The 21,015-nt window shown below is 43.4% G+C and overlaps 1 protein-coding gene across 2 annotated transcripts in view; it reads left to right on the top strand.

Annotated features, from left to right (window-relative positions):
• Nucleotides 1-20,706, top strand: part of LOC147662133 (ankyrin repeat and SOCS box protein 15-like) — a 276,030-nt gene extending 255,324 nt beyond the window's left edge. For both annotated transcript variants that reach the window (XM_086951086.1, XM_086951085.1), the window contains one exon: nucleotides 20,477-20,706. In XM_086951086.1, the coding sequence (XP_086807212.1) occupies nucleotides 20,477-20,649 (173 nt within the window). In that variant the 3' untranslated portion in view covers nucleotides 20,650-20,706. The remainder of the gene's footprint in view (nucleotides 1-20,476) is intronic.
• Nucleotides 20,707-21,015: the final 309 nt, after the last annotated feature.

Raw genomic sequence — 21,015 nt, 5'->3', positions numbered from 1 at the left:
AGATGGCGAGTCAAATAGAAAAATATCACTTTTACTTGTGGTGCTGGCTATCTAGCTGGCCTCCAGGTAAATAATAAAGTTTCTAATCTATTTATTTATGGCTATGTATGAGATGAGAAAACAAAACAGAAACCAATTTGATCGGCCGTCAATTAACCAGAAGGGGATCTTTGCTATTTGATAGGCAGTCTTGAAAATGGCAGAGATACTGTGCCGTTTTCCAATGTCTAGAACTTGAAAATGTTGTTTGTGATTAAGCCGCAATACTTTATAAAACTGTAAAGTCACACTTTGACCAGTTCAGTTTTGTGTTCATAATTACACCTAAATGTGTCACCTCTTAACAATCTAAAGTATTTCTGTAAAAAAGAAACACAAATACATGGTAGCATATATAAAATACATTTATCAACTAGATGTACCAGGAATGGCTAAACTCAGCCCGAGACTCTCAAATAGGACTCCTCGTCCAGAAATATCAAAGCTTGTTGACTTGTTTGCTCTATTGCGATATTCTTTTTTAGCAAACAAAAGTGAAACTACAATGCTGATACATATCATTGAGCGCAATTCATAGAGGGTGGTGCTTTAATAGAAAGGGGATGTAAACAGCCACAAGCACTATGGCTATGCAACAAAATGAAGAGAAAAAATATAGATCGCGAAGGAGACAAAACTGCGTACGTCAGAATGATTTTATGGACAAGGATGAGAGTGAAGGGTACCGTAAAACGGCTAAGCACATTACTATCATGGTCTCCAAATATGTTTACAGAAACAAATCTATCCAAAATGTAGGACCCGTCCTCACAGTCATCACATCCTGATAACAATATAAAACTGACCTGTAAACAGAATGCCACAGACACCACGGAGCAGCAGACGTAGATTTTCACAAACTTCAGAAGAGTTGAGTTAATGTGAAAGTGAAAAGAAATGTCACATCTAGTAAGGAAGTATATATGCAGCTTCATCGGAAGTGGTGTGGCTCACTGGTTAGAGCCGGCAGACCCATAAGCAGAGGACGGCCCGGGACCAGGGTTCGATTCCCGACGCGGCAGGGTCGTGGACCAGGGTCAGCGGGCTCGATAATTCTCGCCTCGGTGCCTACTCCAGACAGGGACCACACTCGGCAACTCTGGGCATTAGCTTGCCTCATCTTCACAACGGCCCCCCCAGACCGCCGGGGATGCTTGGTCGCACCTTAGAGATACCCATTAGGGACCATCTCTCAGGGTGAGCCAGGACGGGTTCCCCAGCGGTCGAAGCACCGAGATACTCCTCCGGGAGTCGATCCTAGCGCTATATAAACCCGCAATTAATTAATTAATTAATTAAAGACATGCTTTTTAAAAGCTTAAGATAGAGCAGCAACGCAAAAACATGCAGTATTAAATATTTATTAGCAAAGGACAGGGTGTCATCAGGAAAAAACAACACACTGATGTTTGACATGTTAAAGGTGTGCAATTTGCTTTAACAGGAATATATCTCATCAGCATTCCCCTTTAACCTTTTTGGAACCCGGGACTGCTCTAAGATAGGCAACAGCTGGCAAGGGCATTGTAAACTATCAGCACAGCTGTGAGGCAGGCCATGATGCAGCCTGCTGACTGATTGGGAGCGGGAGTAAGAGCAGAGAAAATACCCAAGAATGAACGGGAAACCAGCGCAGTGCTCATGAAACAGATGTAGTGCTGAATGTCCATCATTATTAAAACAAACAACCCAGCAGGAGCCAAGGCGGGAGTGGCAGTAATAATACAACTGTGGCATTAAGAGGAGGTGGGAGGAAGACTGCTATATTTGATTGTAAGCAGCTGGGGCTCTGTAGCGAAACACAGACAAAGAGTAACAGAGCAAGAAACCAAAATAAAAATAGTCCTCCAAAGAACAGATAAACAGCCATGGTGGAATGAGACTAAACTATCTCCATGCTCTGTGGTAGGAACAGAAGAGAGAAAGGAGGTACAAAGAGGCAGGACTGAACACTAATTAGCAAGCATTTTTTGAAGGCCACTGACATAGACACATGAAAAGCAATGTCAACAAAATAAAAAACAGAAATCAGAGCTTTCTATTTGTATTCGAAATGATCAATCTGTGATGCAAGAGTATCAATGGTCAAATAAGGGAACTAAAAGTATGGATAAATGTAGGATCTATTCATCTAATGTGACTGGCTTAAATGACGGAAAAAAAGGGAAAAGGTATTTGAAATAATAAGTACATTGAGTCCAGATATAATATGTTTGCAAGAAACCCATATACCATGGGGGAATAGGAATCTCTTAGAGATCAAGGGATATTCCCTAGTGGTATGTTCTTTTCAGAATACAATGATTAGAGGGGTAGTGATATATTATAGACAACGGGATCTGTCGGTAATACGATCATCTGCGGACAAGTGGGGGCGCTGGGCAATAGTAGAATTATCTAATGGTCTATCTATGGCTCTAACTTAAATGATGATGATATCTGGAGGGTATTAGAAGTGGAATTAGTTAAGTGGTCGCAGCGATTGATAGTATGCGGGGACTTCAATATACACCTGGATGTGATGAATGCTCAGACACAAACATATGTAGGAAGGAAACCGTGGGTATATAGGGCAATCCGGGCATTTAAGGATACACATGGCCTGTATGATATCTGGACAGAAAAACACCCAGCAGATCCGGGGGTTCACATATTTTTCCTATCCGCATAGGAAGTTCGTACGGTTGGACTATTTCCTTGTCTCTCATTTACTGATAGGTAGTTTAGATATTATGAAACTACCTCAACTTTATTATGACCACAACCCCTTGATATTAGAGCTAATAGAGATTAAGAAAAGTAGACAAAGGGCTCAGTGGTCTTTCGATAAGAAGCTGCTTTCAGATGACGAATTCTGTATTTTTGTTAAACAGTGGGCACAAGAATTTTCCGATTGCAATGGGTACAGTGCATCTCGGGAGATAGTCTGGGATACGTTTAAAGCTGCCTTGAGAGGTCAGGTCATAGGGTATGCAGCTTGCAGTTCAAGGCAGTGTAAAAAGCAAATTGATCAACTAATTAATAATTTATCCAAATTAGAGGCAGAACACATTCAGATAATTAACAAGGGTGGTTCGAAGTGCTTAATAGCTGAACAAATGACCAAACTTGCTATAGCTAAATCAGAAATAAACACACATTTTTGGAATAAAATTGTCCAGATGCTCCAAGCGTATCGAGGTGAGCTATATATGAATATTGGGAGGCCACAGGGCGACTTTTACAATTTAGAACACAACAGAAATTGGTTAGAAACAATATAGTTAAAATGAGGGACAGTACTGACCAGGTAGTATCTGATCCACAAGAAATAATTGGGGTATTCGAGAAGTTCTATATTAAGCTTTATCGCTCAGAAGAAGGTTCGTTGGCTGCTGACAAATATGACGAAAGAGCAGATGAATATCCCTTTTTACCACAGTTAGATTCTGAGGCCACCTTAGAATTGGAAAGTGAAATAACCAAAGAAGAAGTTCAGGAGGCACTAGCATCTCTTGCATTAGGGAAAGCTACAGTCCCTGATAAAATCCCCTTGGAGATTTATAGACTACTATTGCCTCAAATTCTCCCTATCATGCAAGATTTATTTATTAGTATTCAATATAGAGGGATTCCACCCGTCTCGTGGCAGGATACGGATGTGGTTGTCTTTAAAAAAATATAAATCTCCAGAAGTACCATCATCGTATCGTCCAATATCACTTATGAATACGGATGCTAAAGTGTACTCAAAAATAATGGCCACTCGACTACAAAAGACCATTGTTGCTCTCATTTCACCTTGGAAACATCGCTTGGGACCACAGACCAAACAAGGCGGGTTATCTCAATCTTGGATATAGCAGAGGTGGATAAGGTTGTAATGGCTGTGGTCCTCCTGGACGCGGAAAAAGCCTTTGACCAAGTGGCCTGGCAATATCTATGGAGTAGCTTGGTTGATAGGGGATTTGGTTCTGGAATTGTGAAGGCCCTTCAGGCAATGTATTTAAAGCCACATGCCCAGATTCAAATTATGGGACATACTTCTAGGAGGATAGAGATAGCTAGGGGGACGCGTCAAGGCTGTCCTTGCTCCCCTATTTTGTTTGCGTACTATTTAGATCCTTTTATTAACCACATTTTGCAGAATCAGCTGATAAAACCAGTTAAAATCTGTGATTATGAGACCAAAATTTTTGCATACGCAGATGACATTGCGAATATTACAGCTGAACCTCGTACTGCTATTAAGAGAATCAAAAGCTTGGCTGCTGAATTTGGACAAAAATCTGGATATCTTTTAAATAATACTAAAACGTAAATTATTTGCTCTTCAAAACGCTCTTTCCAAGACTCACGTGTAGTTAAGACAGCAACATATTTAGGGGTTAAAATAACAGCTGATATCAGTGCACTTTGGGCGATTAATATTGATCCAATATTGCAAATAATAAATAATGACCTGAGACGCATCAATAACTTACATCTTACAATTATTGGTTGAATAAATGTAATCAAGATGAAGATCTTTCCAAAAATTCTGTATCTTATTCGGGCAATACCACTGGAGGTCGCTGCTACTAAAATAAATAGGATTGAGGCAATATTCTCCAAATTTATTTGGAGGTATCAAAAAGTGTGCCAAGCTTATAATTATCTGATGCTACCTAGGGATCGGGGAGGATGGGGCGCCCCTAGCGTACAGCTGTATTATTGGGCTACAGACCTGCAACAATTGGGGACACGATATCATCCTCAAAGGGATGATGTGGAACTATCTCAAATCCCCACAATACATCAACTGGCCATGAGTAAGAAGGCTAAGGGACTGTTACAACGACAAACAGACATATTAAATAAAAATCCCGTTATAAATACATTCAGATGGTGATAAGGATTTGGAAAAAAGTGAAAAAGTGCTGCAAAGTTAGTAGATATAACAAAATATACCTCACTCTGGCACTCTGACCTTCTGGCATCAACAGTGTATGATGGAATGGCTAGGAAATGGGAACAGGCGGAGATCGTAGTATTAGCAGATCTATACTTAAATATGGAACGTAAATCTTTTTTAGAGCTAGCTCAAAAATTTGGTATACATCAAAACTCTTCTTTTAAATATTTACAAATCCAAAATCGAATTAGGGGGTTTCCTATAGGACTTATCAACATGGACCCGATCCCGATATTGAAACTGATGGAAAATCCACATAGTAAAATTAAGGATTTCTATCAAGAGTTATTAGCAAATATACCAGATGATATGGGTAAAACAGAATCTAAGTGGGTCGGTAAGCTTGAATATGAGGACATTCATTTAGATATGGTGTTAGAGATTGGGAACAAGGTACTTATGGCAGCTAACCTTAAAACTCAGCAGTATAAAACTGTATATGATCTTTATTAAACGCCGGCTAAATTATTTGGATGAGGGAAGAGGCCAAATGATAAATGCCCAAGATGTCAGGGGGGCACAGTAGATTGCATACATATGTTTTTCTCATGTGTAAAGTTGAACCCGCTAAAGGAGGGTATTGAAAATTTCCTGGCTCAAGTACTCAATAGAGAGATTAAATTACATCAGCAGAGAAGCTGTTAGGCTTTGATCCTCGATTAAATGTAACTCTGGGAGAGCGGGATTTTGTGTGTTTAACAATGGTGATAGCACGCTTATTGATAGCAACAGTTTGAAAGGATAATGAGGCACCTACATATCTTCAATGGTTATATAGGGTATTATATCTGGGTCACCAGGAAATTGCTTTGAATAAATGTAAAGGGTCAGGAGGAAAGGCGAGAGTATATGGGAACCTCTTATAACATGGATGGGAAACAAGGGGCGACAAGGGATTGGATAGATATGTTTATTTATAGAAGAGAATATGATTTACATGGACTCATAAAGAGCGTTATAGATTCTGGCCTGTAGAAAAACTGTTAATGGTTCGTAAAAGATGTGATTTGATATCTCTGATTTAAAAAAAAAAAAAAAAATGAAAAGCAATGTCAAGAAAGGTGATGGACTTGATGCCCACAGACCTATTACAGGAGATCTCCTCAATCTAAAATCATAAGGGATTGGGAAAGTTAGATAGAAATCAGGGGAGGAGCAGCCATGATGGAAAGGGAAAAGAAAAGATAACAAAAACCTGAAGTGGGCTAGCTGCAGAGTCATTTTAAAAGGCAGCTACAAACCCTCAGGCTGGTGATGTAGCAGTGAAGACAGGAGCAGCGGCCAGGAGCCCAGAAGCACAAGAGGAAATAGACCCAGGTGAGAGACTTTCCCAGCCTGCTACTTTGAGCTTCATGTGGGTCTTCTAAACCCCATGGGTCTCGGGTACCCCGCAGCCAGGAAGCTGTGGATGTAACAGCATGTGTGGAAAGTATGGATAGCAGCCAGGCTCTATGAGGTGGTAAATGAATGGTTGCTGGGACCTACATGATCATGTTTGGATTGCCCCTGGTTTAATATGACCTAAGATGGATTATGGGAAACAGCTTCCGAGGACAGTGGAAGTATACAGCCTGCATTTGTGTAGCTGGAGAGTGGAGATCAATGCACTGAAGTGAGGGAAAGTGGAAACAGGGCTACCTTTTGAAATTCAGTACATTTTAGCAATTGGCTGATTAGCTCTTTATGGGCACAGCCATGTTGAAGATCGTAGGGTGAGAGGTGGGTCTGCTGGTCCAATGTGAGGAAGTTTCTAGGCCTTCCCTTTTATCTTTCCCTGTTTACTTCTTCAGGAAGGCTTGTGACAGCCAGGTGCAGACATCTCATTTTATTCTATTTCTGTTTTGGATTCTCCTGGTTGAATGCTGCTGAATGGGTTTGTTAGAAATGTAGCGCTTCAGTGTCCGTGACCTGATCATGTGACCCGATCATGTGACCCAGCTACACAAGCCATTGCCTGTGATGTCACTGTAGAATATTGATGCTGCTTTGATTTTTTTTTTCCTTTGGCAAGTAACAGTGCCTGCAACAGTGCTTAACCCCTTCCATGCTCATGACGGAACGGTTCCGTCATGAGCATAAGGTGGCCTGTGCTTATGACGGAACCGTTCAGTCATGGTTCCATAGGCCCAATGGAATGTTCAGCACCGGGGGAAAATTTGCGCAGCACAGAAGAACAACACAATTCTCTTTACACAATCCTTCATCTCTAAAAATCATCAACAATAAGCATTCTAGAATAATCCTTTATTTGATGGTATTTGCTTAAGTTTTGAGATTTTTTGTGATATCATTCGATTAGTGGACTCCTTTAACACCTGAATATATGGCAGCTGAGGAAAAGTAAAGTGTTTGACAGAAAATGTAAATAGTGGTGTTCAGGTGAATAAAACAGAAACGTGTCCATGCTTCCTTACTTGTGGCAATGGTTTGTGACAACACCACAATGACTTGAATATATGAGTGAGAAATGCCTGTGCTCATTTGTGCTTGTTACACTTATGGCTGCATGGAGACACGAATATATGTAAATTATAGTTAAGTCGTTTTAACACTTAGATCAGAAACTCAACTCAGAGCATGTCTTCAATTCCTTCCTGTTTACCATTAAGTGGAAATGTTTTTAGGTTGAAGGTCTACACTGTTAATACCTCGGTTAAAAACTCTGAGAGTCAACAGTAGAGGAAGATAAGTTGGTTTGACGACTGTCTTAAATGCAAGTATGGATGCAAGACACCTGGCTTCGACTGCATGAATCCAAAACAAATGACTTCCTTCCTGGAGGACGTTCAACAAATCAGGAGTTCCTTACGTAATCCCAGGTGCTAACAGTAGGTGTTAGTTTACTCTTATGCACTGTAAGGTGGGCTGGTCATGAATCATATATAAAAATATTGAGACGTACAAAATGGCACAGTTGCTGCCAGTGACTTGTGAATAGTTGAGCTGGTTCAAAGGCCAAGAAGAAGCTTCTCTGGATTCCGGTCCATGATCAGATTACATTTAAAAGTCTGAACCTGGTGCCTGAATGTCTCAAGAGGTTAGGCCCTCACTGTTGTAAGTATAGGTTCCTACAAAAGAGAAGTTATTATATAGAAGGCTAAACAGACCAAGAAGGGTGACAGACAATTCATTCTGTAGGTTCAGAACTGTGGAGCAAGGTGCCACATCTATCTGAAAAAGGTCCCCTCTATTGACCTCTTTAGAAAACACCTAAAATAACCCTCTAAGGAACAATAGTCTACCATTCCCCCTTCTTCTGCTCTTTTCTTACATAAAAATGTCTAGAGTCAAAACGATTGGAAGAGAGCTTTAAAATGTACTCACTGACAAACGTATTCAATCATTAACTGGGTCAAACACTGTTGTGTTGGATAGATACCAGGAATGCTTGACTAGCAATCACCCCTGGAGTGTTTGTGTTCAACTTTCATGTAAGGGTTGGGCCAGTTGAAGGGAGGACACTAGGAGTACTGGAGGTGTCCTTCCGTGCTCTTCAGGCAATAAAGCTACTTATTTTACGAGGATTGTGTAGCTTCCTTTTTGACAAACTCTCATATGCCTGTCACTAACAGGTCTAGTTTCTGATTAAACTGTAATGGCATTTATAACAAAGACTTTGAAGTCACTTTGCCACATTCTGGAATATTGAATTCGAACCTGATTCAGTATCTTGAATGCGTTTTGTGGTTCTGTGTTTCAGCTATGGCGTTATTCTTGAAACTTACACATTTTAGGGAGTGTATAGAACATGTTATAGAAGAGGATAGCCTTACATTGATCTCAATTCACATAATTGGTCCATACAGGCAGTAGTAAATCATTGCCCTCTCAAGTCAAGTCAAGTCAAAGATCTTTATTCGGATTCAACATCCATAAAAGTACATAAAATCACAACATCATGGAATATCACACAATAAAACAGGTCCAATACGTTTACATTTAAAATCAAGTAATAAAAACAACAAATTCATCATGGTCTGTGTGTGCGAGGGACTTAAAAATAAGAGGTAACAAGTTTTGAGTCGATAAAAGGAGTTACAATCAGCGACTCTACAAAAGGTAATTCTATCATCATTGCCCTCTCCAGACTAGATCACTACATTTTAATACTATTTAAGGCCTATCAAAAACATTAAACAAGTTACAACAGATGTAGAACTGGGTAGCACGCCTAATTTTCCATGCAACCATGAATGACCATGTCGCTGCTCTCTTAAAATGGATTCATAAGTTCCCTGTTCCCTTGTAATACTAAGCAGCATTTGCAACTCTACCTCAAACACAAAGGATTTTGGTGATCTGGTCCACTAGGCAATCAAACTTGGAACAATCCCCATAACCAGATCAGGCATTTAAGATCACAGGCAGTGCCTTCATGGCCACTCTTCTAGCTCAAAAAAACAGATTTGAAGGTCAAGCTCTCTGAGTCACAGGGGCTCCTCTCTGGAGCTCTTTGCCTATCAGCATGAGACACACTTCAAGTTCCAAACAGTTCAAGAATTATCTATTATTTTCAAGAACATCTTTAACTGCTATGCTCCCTTCGTAGCTCAACAGTGTTAAGTGTCTTTGTAGCGAAAGTTATCAGCACACAGAAATAGGGCGTTTAGTCAGCCCTCGTCAGCTATTGCTTTTCTGATGTGTCTTTCATAGTTTGCATCAACCCACAGGAGTATTGTGCAGTTTACGAGTTTTGTAGCAGTGACATTTAAAAAGAAGCCTTGCTCCCATCTGAGGAAAAGATTATTGAAGATTTTGGAGCTATACAGCTCTGCTCCTTTTTGGAAGCCAGGGAAGTAATGGGTGACAGACAAGCTGGCTTCTGTCCCATTGCTGTACCAAGATCACAAAGACGACTGTGGTGGGTGATTTCTACATGGCGGCAGAGTACCGTCCACAGAGTATCCTGATTGTATTAAATCTGCCAGCAGAATTTGATACCATCAACCATGAGATCCTCATAACCCACCTGTCTTCCACAAGGTCTTAGACTGGGTATCTCCTTTTTTCAGTGGGAGAATGTATCCCCTTGCTGAGTTCCCAAAGTTCGGCACTGTCCCCTTTTCTCTTTAAACTCAACCTGAAACCTCTAGTTGCTACCATATGCCCTTTTAAGTCCAAAATGTACTCTTAAGTTGATGACACTCAATTAGTTTTTAGATTTAGCACTGATTCCAATATTGTCCCCGCTCTGTAAGGTTGTTCTTCAGCAGTGAAGAATTGGCTTAAACTTGCTATTTCTCGGCTTAAAACTGATAGAGACAAAGTAGAAATTCTTATCACTGGTGGCAATACCAACATCTGGCAGTCTTCCTTCTGGACCGTAGATTTTAGAAGCTAAAGAAATTAAGGGTCTTATTTACAAGGCTGTGAAAAGCCATGCAAAGTGGCTGTGCGTGGCGTTGTAAATATGGGCCAGCACACAGCACACCAGGAGCATCAAAATAAGTGACGTTCCGATGGCTCTAGGGGTTTGTAAATATGGCCCTAAGTATCACACTTGATGCCCCCCTCTCCTCCAGAAGAATAATACATTTTACCCTGCCATCTCGTCCTGCGTGATACATGTGTATCCCATGCAGCCTCCAACTTGGACCATTAACTTTATGTACCTGCACTGGCTCAAGACTGCAGTACTGTAATAGCCCTATCTTCGCATAGGTGTTTCACTGGTGAATCAGCTGCATACTATTTGAAACGAGGGAGACAATCTGGTAACATGGACCTCCTGTTCCGGTCGTGCCAAGCTCACCCTACTTTGGCTTCCTGTTCATTAACTTTGTTGCTCTGCATAGTCCATCATTCTCTTTATGGTAACACCCTTGAATTTAACTCAAGTTCAAGTTCAAGTTAAAAATTTGTATAGCGCACTACTCACCCAGAGGGTCTCAAGGCGCTTGAGGGAGGGGGTACTTTACTTATCGAATATCCAAGTTTTTAGTTGCTTTCTGAAGGAGAGGTGGTTCTGTGTAAGGAGGAGGTGGGTGGGGGGAGAATTCCAAGTTTTGGCCGCTAAGAAGGAGAAGGATCTACCCCCCATGGTTGATCTATGGATGCGCGGAATTGCGGCGAGGGCTTGATTGGACGATCGTGGTTGTCGGGTGGGGGTGTGAAAGGACAGGTGCGTGTTGAGGCATTCGGGTCCTAGGTCGTAGAGGGCTTTGTGTGCGTGGGTGAGGAGACAGAACGTTATTCTCTTGTTGACGGGGAGCCAGTGGAGGTCTTTCAGGTGACCGGAAATGTGATCTTGGTGGGGGATGTCTAGTATGAGTCTGGCTGAGGCGTTTTGGATGCGTTGGAGTTTTTTCTGTAGTTTAGCTGTGGTAAAGGGTGTTTCCGTAGTCCAGTCGGCTTGTGACCAGTGCGTGGGTGACCGTTTTTCTTGTTTTGGTGGGGATCCAACAGAAGATTTTTTGAGCATGCGTAGGATGTTGAAGCATGATGATGAGACGGCGTTGACTTGTCTAGTCATCGAGAGGGAGGAGTCCAGGATGAAGCCCAGGATTCCGTGCGTGGTCCGTTGGTATGGGTGCGGTTCCCAGGGCCGGTGGCCACCATGAGTCGTCCCAAGCAGAGGGGGATGATCCTAAGATGAGGACTTCCGTTTTGTCCGAGTTCAGTTTTAAACGGCTGTTCTTCACCCACTCGGCTACATCTTTCATTCCTTCGTGTAAGTTGGTTTTGGCGGTGTTTGGGTCTTTGGTGAGGGAGAGGATCAGCTGGGTGTCGTTTGCGTAGGAGATGATGTTGAGGTTGTGTTGGCGCGCAATGGATGCGAGGGGACTCATGTATACGTTGAAGAGGATGGGACTGAGTGATGATCCTTGTGGTCGCCGCAGATGACTTCGGTGGCCTCTGATTTAAAGGGGGGGAGGCGGACTCTCTGGGTTCTTCCGGCGAGGAACGAGATGATCCAGTCCAATGCTTTCCCTTGTATTCCGACGTTGCTGAAGCGTTGTATGAGGGTGCTATGACAGACTGTGTCGAAGGCTGCGGAGAGGTCAAGTAGGATGAGGGCAACTGTTTCTCCATTGTCCAGTAGTGTTCGAATGTCGTCTGTTGCTGCGATGAGGGCGGTTTCGGTGCTGTGTTTGGCTCGGAAGCTGGACTGTGAGGGGTCGAGGGATTTGTTGGATTCGAGGAAGGCGGCGAGCTGACTGTTGACGGCTTTCTCAATGACTTTGGCAGGGAATGGGAGGAGAGAGATGGGGCGGTAGTTCTTAAGTTCAGTGGGGTCTGCTGTGGGTTTCTTCAAAAGGGCGCTGAGTTCGGCATGTTTCCAGCTTTCCGGGAAGGTAGCGGAGTTGAGGGAGCAGTTGATGACGTCTCGGAGATGGGGTGCGATGATGGAGTCTGCTTTGTTGAAGATGAGGTGGGGACATGGGTCAGTTGGCGATCCTGAGTGGATGGAGTTCATCAGGCGGATGGTGTCTTCAGTGGTGATTGGGTTCCAGGCGCAAAGGTTGTTGGAGGGGGGTTTTGGTTCGGAGGTGGGTGGAGCGGACTGGTCTCCGGACTGGTTTTCAAAGCTGTTATGTATCTCGGCGATTTTGTTGTGGAAGAATGAGGCTAGGGAGTCGTAGAGGTCTTGGGAGGGAGTGATGTCATTAGTGCCGGCGGTGGGGTTGGTAAATTCTTTGACGATGTTGAATAGTTCCTTGCTGTTGTGGGCGTTGTTGTCAAGTCGATCCTTGAATGCTGATTTCTTGGTGGATCGGATCAGTTGGTGGTATTTGTGGGTGGCGTTCTTGAAGGTGGTCAGGTTGTCAGTGGTTGGGTTTTTTCTCCAGGCTTTCTGGAGGGGGCGACAGAACGTCTTGGATTTCTTAAGGTCATCGTTGATCCAGGGGGCTTTTTTGCTACCTTGCTTGATTTGATGGTTTTTCAAGGGTGCTAGTTCGTCGGCGCTGTGGGTGATCCATTGTGTGAGGTTGGTGGCTGCTTGGTTTGGGTCCAATGAATTGGTAGGAGGGTTTTGGTGGAGCGATGTGAAGAGCTGGTCGGTGGTAATTTTGTTCCAGTTTCTTCAGGGAACTGGTTGTGGGAGTTTGTGGGTTGTGGTCTTTTTGTAGTTGAAGTGAACGCAGCTGTGGTCCGTCCAATGGAGAGCTGTGGTGTGGTTGAAGGAGATTTGCTTGCTGGAGGTGAAGATTGGGTCGAGTGTGTGTCCGCCATAGTGGGTGGGGGTATCAACAAGTTGTTCGAGTCCGAGGTTGGCCAGGTTGTCCAGAAGGGTGGTGGTGTTGCTGTCGTTTTTCTTTTCCAGGTGGAAGTTGAGGTCTCCCAGTAGATTGTAGTCCTCGGAGGGGAGGGCGTGTGGGCTGATGAAGTCAGTGATGTCTTCGCTGAATTGTGTGCGGGGTCCTGGTGGCCTGTAGATGAGGGTGCCTCTGAGTGTGGTCTTGGGGTCGGTGTGGATTTGGAAGTGAAGGTGTTCGGCGGAAGCGAGGTTGTCGTCGGAACTAGTCGTGACGCGGATGGTGTTCTTATGGACGATGGCGATGCCTCCTCCTGTTTGGTGGGTGCGGTCCTTTCGGATGATCTTGTAGCCGTCCGGGATGGCTATGGCGATGTCGGGAGCTGATGAGGCATTCATCCAGGTTTCTGTAAGGGTGGCGATGTCCGGCGATGTAGTGCTGAGTAGGTTCCTAAGGTCAATGGCGTGTCTGTGGACCGAACGGGTGTTGAGTAGGATGCATTTCAGGTGGTTAGTGTTGGAGCTCTGTTTGGAGTTAGTGGATTTGGTGTGGGTCCTGATGCTGTCAAACTTGCAGGACCGGCAGGTGAAGGGTCCATGGATGTGTCCTGGGGCGGCTTGGTAGCAGTTTGGGATTCAGCCGGGGTTAAGTGCTGAGAGGGTAGCGGCGTCGTACGTTATGCGGGTGGAGTGGATTTTGCGGGGGCCAGGGGGTCTGGCGCTGGGCGCGGTCCAGGCGTGGACGGGCGTAGACGGGCTTACCTTTGGCGCACCTTCGGCACGCATGGGGCGCATCCTCTGCGCGTGAACGCTGCGCGCAAAAGCATCTGTCATAAGTGGATAGTGGAGGGGGGTGGGGCGAGGGAGGAGCAGCTGGGAGGCGGGAGCGGGGTGGAGGGACGGGCTGGGAGGCAAACAAACAACAAAATGGCAGCAGAAACAAAAGCGAAACCAGGCTAAGCAAACACTCAGGCAATGCGATATAGCGCTACGATATAGCACAACGATGTGGCACAATTTAAATGCAGGCAATGTTACAGTCCAGCGCAGCGTTACGATACCAATCTGGCACAATATAAAAGCAGGCAATGTAGCAGTCCAGCGCTACGAGATCAGGGAGCGTGGGGAGCGACCACCTCTGCAGAATAACAAAACATTACCCCACGAGAAGCCTCAGTTCAGCTGCCACAGTAGTTCTTTATATTTCTAGCTTCCTTAAAGCCCACCTTGGTGGTAGGGCTGTGTCGGATCAAGCGCCTGCTATTCAGAGCACCCTGGCTAAAAATCTCCAAAATATGATTTGTCATCTCTCTTTTAGACAAGCATTTGCAATGCATTAGGTCTCGCATTTGCGAGATTTTGAGCTATTGGCATTATAAATGACAATACCTTTTATTATTGCAGCTTTTTTAAACACATAAATAAAAAGCATTGCCATTTACAATGCCAATAGCTCAAAATCTCGCAAACGCAACACCGATTGCATTGAAAAGGCTTGTTTCTGTTTCCAGCTCTGACCCCTCTATTTGCAATGTAAACAAACTCCCAAATTAATGTACAAGCTGGCTGCTTACAAAACTAGTTAGGCCTTGGCTCCGGTTCTACATGCACTCATTCTGGGGCTCTCACGTTGGGCACCTCAGCAGGGAATTCAGGCTCATTGATGTCCATGAGGTTTGTTTTTCATTAAAAAAAAAAACAATTCTGATATGTGATGAAGTTTCCGGGGTGTCCCCATAGGGCTCGAGCTGGGGCGCGTTTGCACTCTGACAGGGTGCTAGAGTCACTGGTCAGTGCAGGATTCTCTGTGCACAGATGAGAGAGAGGGGTCTACGTGTTTATTGACCCCTGTCTTGTGATGGTGAAGAAATTTGTGCCCTCTCTCTGCCTCCAGGGGGAGGTCAGTGCAGGGCTCGCTGTCCACAGAGGAATAAGTGAAGCTGCAGGGACCAATGGTCCGCTGGTGATGTAATGCCAGACTCTGGAGGCATGCGAGAGGAGGGGGTGTCAGGGCTGCTCAGTGCCCACCTGTCCTCCAGGGGCGATGGAGCCCGTTATCAACAGTGCACTTATGTCGGACTCCACTTGTTTTACTTGTTGTTTGGTGCGCGCCCTGCGCCTCGCAGTCTCTTTCTAGGTGCTGCTCGCTCAATGTCATTTGTTTTGGATGCCTGTCAGCGCCGGCCGAGGCATCGAAAGTTCGACAAGTCCCCGGGGCTGTGGGAGGTCACTGGTTGAGCCCTTTCCGGGCGGGGTGAAATTTTAGAGCCAGATGGATGGCCTGAGAGTCAGACAACGAAATCGGTGTACTGTTCCCCTCATCATCACACAGTGCTGAGACACTAAAGAGCCGGAATAACCAAAGCTTTCAAGTTAAAAATGGATTGTTTTACGCAATGTATTTATTGTGCAGTCACTTGTGAAATCCAATTTTTATTGTATTAATGCTGAGCAATCAGAAACTCAACAACTGATTTAAATATAATGGAAATTCCTCCACTCCACCTGCCCGGCAATCACTTGTTATGATGCTATACTGCTTAGGGACAGACAGTGCTGTGTCAGACAAACAAAAACAAGCACAGAATAGAAACCTGTGGTGCGTGTGCCTGCCCGCGCACCACATAGGAGCGGGGGGCGCGCTGATGTGCATCCTAGGCATAGGACGAGAATGGGCGGAGCAAAGGCAGGACATGCGCCCGCCTTTGCCCAATCGTGTGCCTTATTTCTGTATAAAAAACACGCTCAAGCCAATGGCAGTGGATGGTCAGCTTTCAGAACTCCGTACAAGAGTTCTCGTGCTGCACGAGAATGCTGTGCACTGCAACGCTAGGTGCGAGACCTAAATAAGCTTGTAAAACTTGGTTATTCTCCAAATCTTGTTGTTTCACCTTCTTTTTGAGTCTCCCAACCAGTGCCAAGAGACCCTCTCCCCCTGGATGTAAGTGAACTTCAAAAATGTCAAATACGAAATACAAATCAAAAAACAAGCTGTAGTGATTTGCATATAGTAGAAAAATTGTACTGCACTTTGGAGTGAGATCAAAATATTCGCTAACGATAAAATAACATTCACTTCTGGAGTCAGTTACATATAATAAGATGACATTCACCTATGGAGTCAAACAACATACACCCCTTCTCATACATTAATTTCCATAAATACCCTTCCTAAAGTAGCCTCATATGCCACCAAAATTGAAATATGGCCTCATAGGTTTTAATTAAAAAGTGATTTGCATATATACAAGGAAAGATTGACCACAGTGCAAGAATGATCACATTTTGGCAAAGTTATTGATTCAAAAAAGCTTTTGAACGCTTTTATTTATTAAAGCCCACATGGATTAAGTAAAATGGTGTTAACCTATTGACAGGGCTGTTTTCCAAGTCACGTTTATCAAGCAGCAGCGAAGTTTCAATAAAATATTAGTTACATTAAAAAACAAAAGGAGTGATGCTGATCAAAACCGCACTTTCTGTTAGGTGACTCTTGTTTCAGTAATTCATTCTTGAAATATTATATTCTTTCTTCAGGGGACTATTGTTCATTTACCCATAATGCTTTGCACCACCAAGTTGTGATGATTTTCATGTTAAATGACACAGAAAAACTGACCACAGTGTGAGAGGTTTCCCATTTCACACAGTGACTATTTGGTGAAATGTTACTTATTTATAAGTGATTTCAAATAACTTGAATGAATTCAGCATGCATATTTAAAAGTGCTTTTAGGTGCCTTGACTTAATCCATTAAGTTGTAAGTATAGGGAATAATACATACTACACGCTTCTGCTGAAATTAGAGGGAATTAAATGAATTGTGATACTGAACATCCTTTGCTAACTTTAGAGGTTCTTCTAGTAATATTCAGAGGTAGTGCAGTCTTGCCACTGGCACCAGAGACCACCCGGCACAATTTCTTCTCAATTCAGAGAGCACACAAACAACTAACTGTAGTAGGGCACCCTTTCCGCTCATTTTAGGGGGTTCTCCAGTAATGACCGGAGTTTTCTGCCCATTTTAGAAGGATATTTAATGTAGCCTCGTGGCACCACAGCCTTGTGTAGCTGGCAGCATAAGGATGATGGAAAGGATATTAAAGTCACTGTTAGGATCAGATAGGGAGGCTTGTAAAATCATCAGCATAATCCCTTTGAGACTCATTAAAATGTCTTCCTTATAACCCGAGGTAACTCCACAAACCCTGGTTCCTGATACCAAGGCTATAGACAGCTCCAGGGAGCAGAGTAACCGAGGATTACAAGTGGGGCCTTTATAAATGGGAAATGACCTGGGTAAATATTACTTCTGGTCACAGTTCCTCAGTACTTCCTCATTTTCCCATGGCATTTCACCCCGCGAGTTCAACTGCTAAAATCAGCCAAAATCTCTTGGCGAAACGCACAGATCTGTGTTTTTGCTTTAAATCTCCGAATCCTTTTTCCAGCCCCAACCAAAATTCCAATAAATGATAGGACAGCATCTTCATCAAACAGCAATATTGGAAGTTTGTTTCCAAAGTCTGTGAATGTCGAGGTTTATTCCTTCCCTCCCTCCAGCGCTGAGCCCGCACAACACCACTCCTCAGAGAGCTCCTCTGCCTCCCCAGCCAAAAGGGCTGCCAGTTCAAACTTCACACATGCGTTCAAATCACAACACAACATGGGACCTGCATACCTCAATCACTGGCTTCACTTACACCGACCCACTTGACAACTTCACTCATCATCACTCTCACTTCCACACACACACCCGCATCTACAGACACAGAACGGGAGGTCGGCCAAGCCACCAAATCCTGGAGCGACCTCCCTTAACAAACCAGGGCTTTCTCCTCACTTCTAGAATTCTTCAAGAAGCTGAAGATCCGGCGTAGCAATTAGTCTTCTTGGGGTATCATCGAGACTGCCTATGCTCAGGCCCAGCCTCACCACATGCCTACTCTCACCTACTCGGTGCCTGGTTACCCTCATAGGTGACAAGCAGCGCTCTATAAATCCACCTTCCATTCCATTCTATTCCAGGTAGGCATCACCACTGTTCAAGCAAACAGTAAAAGTAAGGGAGTTTAAAACGCACCCTTAGCACACGCTTGCCATAACTTGGAATACACTTGGCAGGGTCTAAGTAATAGTCTGTTGATATCAGCCTTACAGAGCTTCCATTACGATACAACCAGGTATCATTTTTTCTGGAAAAGTACGTTTTTGGAATATGCTCACAGGGCTCTTTAGTACCTATCCAGGTCTGCAGTGACAGATCTTATACCTCACTACATAATGACCAGTAATTGTCCATGACCGATACAGGACCAAAATGAAAAACCATCACTATGGCTGTTAGGTGTGGGGAAGGGTCAAACACATTCTTCATGTGGGACACTAGAAAGATTTCAGGATATAACGGTGACAGTGCAGACTTGTGGGGCTGGTGCAGAATCTGACACTTGAAGGTCTGTTTCAGAAAAGGTGAGCTTTCACGGAACAATGGTGTCTTTGGAAGACGAGGACGTGTGGCGAGGAAAAGTCTTACCCACTTTACCTGTGGGAAAATTGAAAGTCTTGAAGACCTGATGGGTCATCTGCAGCCCAGTAATTCTTGGATAGCGCCAGACCATTCAGTGTGATATTATGTATCTGATTTGTGTAACAATTCACGTCACCATCAGGGTCCCTCAAAATGGCTAGGGGAGACATGAAGGATGAAAAAGATGAATAGAGAAGAAAGGAGGAAACAAGAAATTGAAACTTAGGAAGGAGTCTTAATGATGGATTGGTCTTCAGTAAATCGCCTGGAGCTGATATACCTATAGTCATCTCTTGTTTATAAATAAGGATTTGTATGGACTGACATTAAATTCAGGCTGGCATATATCTTTTCCATGCTGTCTGGACAAGGCTGAAATTATCTTTCACACAGATGTTGAGTAGAGGCTGTGTTTTGAAGAGATCAAGCATCACCACCCAAGTTTATCAATGAACCATAGACAAGATGAGGCAGTTAATCAAGAACTTGAAAGCGCATGCAGTAAGCAAGAGAGTCCTGGATATGTTGGATGTGGGTCATATGCATGCCGGTTGTTTGGTCTGCATCTATAAAGACAAATAAAAGTATGTTACTACTAGGTGATGCAAATCAGAGTATTCTTTAACACTCCCCTAAAACATCTCCTTACCAGTTATGATAAAGGAATTAGCTGTCAACGTTGCAGCAGAACTGGCTGAATAAATATCCAACTGTAGTAGATCCAGTTAAAACAATGCAGAGTGGTTAAGGAGCAGGTGGGAGGTGGGAGGTGGGAACATGGCTCTCACTGGGAATTGACTCACACTGGCTATAGGTAACTAAGTGAAGTCTTGCACAGGGAATAGATTATAAAGTTTTGCTCAGAGAACATGTAAGAATGTCTTCCACTGGACAAAGATCACAGAGGTGCCCTACTGCTGCTCACAGCATAAGGTGGACTCTTGCACTTGATTCGCCGAACAATACCACAGCATGGTGATAGTCTTTTTTGCACTTGGGTTGGATAGTGGGAATAGTTGTATGCATAATCTAAGGTTCAGTTATGCAACCAGTCTACAGTGAGTTTTGAGGAAAAACAATTCGCCGTTGACCAGTCATATACAAGTAAACTATATGAGGAGCTGTCACAGAGAGCTACTTGATAGAATAACCATTGTGAAGTACTGTCTCCTAACAAACAAGTGTTTTCATACTGAAGGATGGTATAAAATGCCCCAGTTGTGATTTTGTACTTCTATGCCTCCTTGTAAATAATGACCCTTCTGTTCTGAGAATTCTCATGTTGGTCGGACTCTCTGCCAGCTAAGAAGAATTTTTGCCACACAACCATGGGTCCACATCGTCTTACATGGGTGTATGTGATAAAGTGCATAGAGTGATATACACAATATTCCGTGCATCACTTGTGCCCATGCCACTCCCACCCATGGACACAAAGAGGTGGTGCCGCACATGGCACTCATGGCTCGCCTTAAAAAATGAAAAGCCTGACTTTGCGTCTGAGAATGTCCTTTGGTACTTTGTCAAATTATTGAACCTGTCCATACATGTGTCATAGAGGTCCACAATGTGAATGAGATAATAAGTGAGTATGAGAAAGTAAGAAAATACAGATATATAACATGCAATCCATTTCACCTATGCATGCATTGGCCTTTGAAGTATTGATTTAAATTCCTTAGTCTCGTCTCATGACCCATGCAAATTTAAACCCCTGATTCAGTTTTACTTGGTGTCACCATTTGTATGATATTTTATCTCATTTCTTTTCTTTAGAGAACCCCCGGACATTGCAGCATTTGTGCCGGCTGAAGATACGCAGACTCATAGGTCTGAGGAGGCTCCAGCGACCTATTTTAATGGAGAAGCTACCACTACCTCCAGTTCTTAAAGGCTATATATTGTTCAAAGAGTATGATTTATATGGAAGGGGTCTTGAATTTTATTGAAACAACGCATTGACATTTTATCCAATTGACCGCACTGTGTTCTACGGTTTAGACACTGTTGAAGGGTAAATTTTTTTAAGGAGAAACCCTTTATATGAAAAGGGAGGGGTTAGGTACTCTAGACAAAAATGAGGTTTCCCTTTTCATGTCCTTTAAAAGAGGCTTAAGTCTCTAGGGGGTTTCAGCCTAGAATGAAGGGTGAGCCATATGTTGTATATAAGGTTGCATGGAGATTGACAAATTTACAATTATTACAAATATTCTCTATTTCTATAGTGCTTTAAAAACAATACATCAACTCAGACTGATGAGAATGTACACACCAACGGGAAGAAAGTAGTGGAAGAAAATAAGCACATTTTATCC

Source organism: Lissotriton vulgaris, unplaced genomic scaffold (assembly GCF_964263255.1).
Source record: "Lissotriton vulgaris unplaced genomic scaffold, aLisVul1.2 SCAFFOLD_1499, whole genome shotgun sequence".
In the NCBI taxonomy this organism is placed as follows: Eukaryota; Metazoa; Chordata; class Amphibia; order Caudata; family Salamandridae; genus Lissotriton; species Lissotriton vulgaris.
Note: the sequence above shows the minus strand (reverse complement) of the source record. Positions and strands in the feature narration are given on the sequence as shown.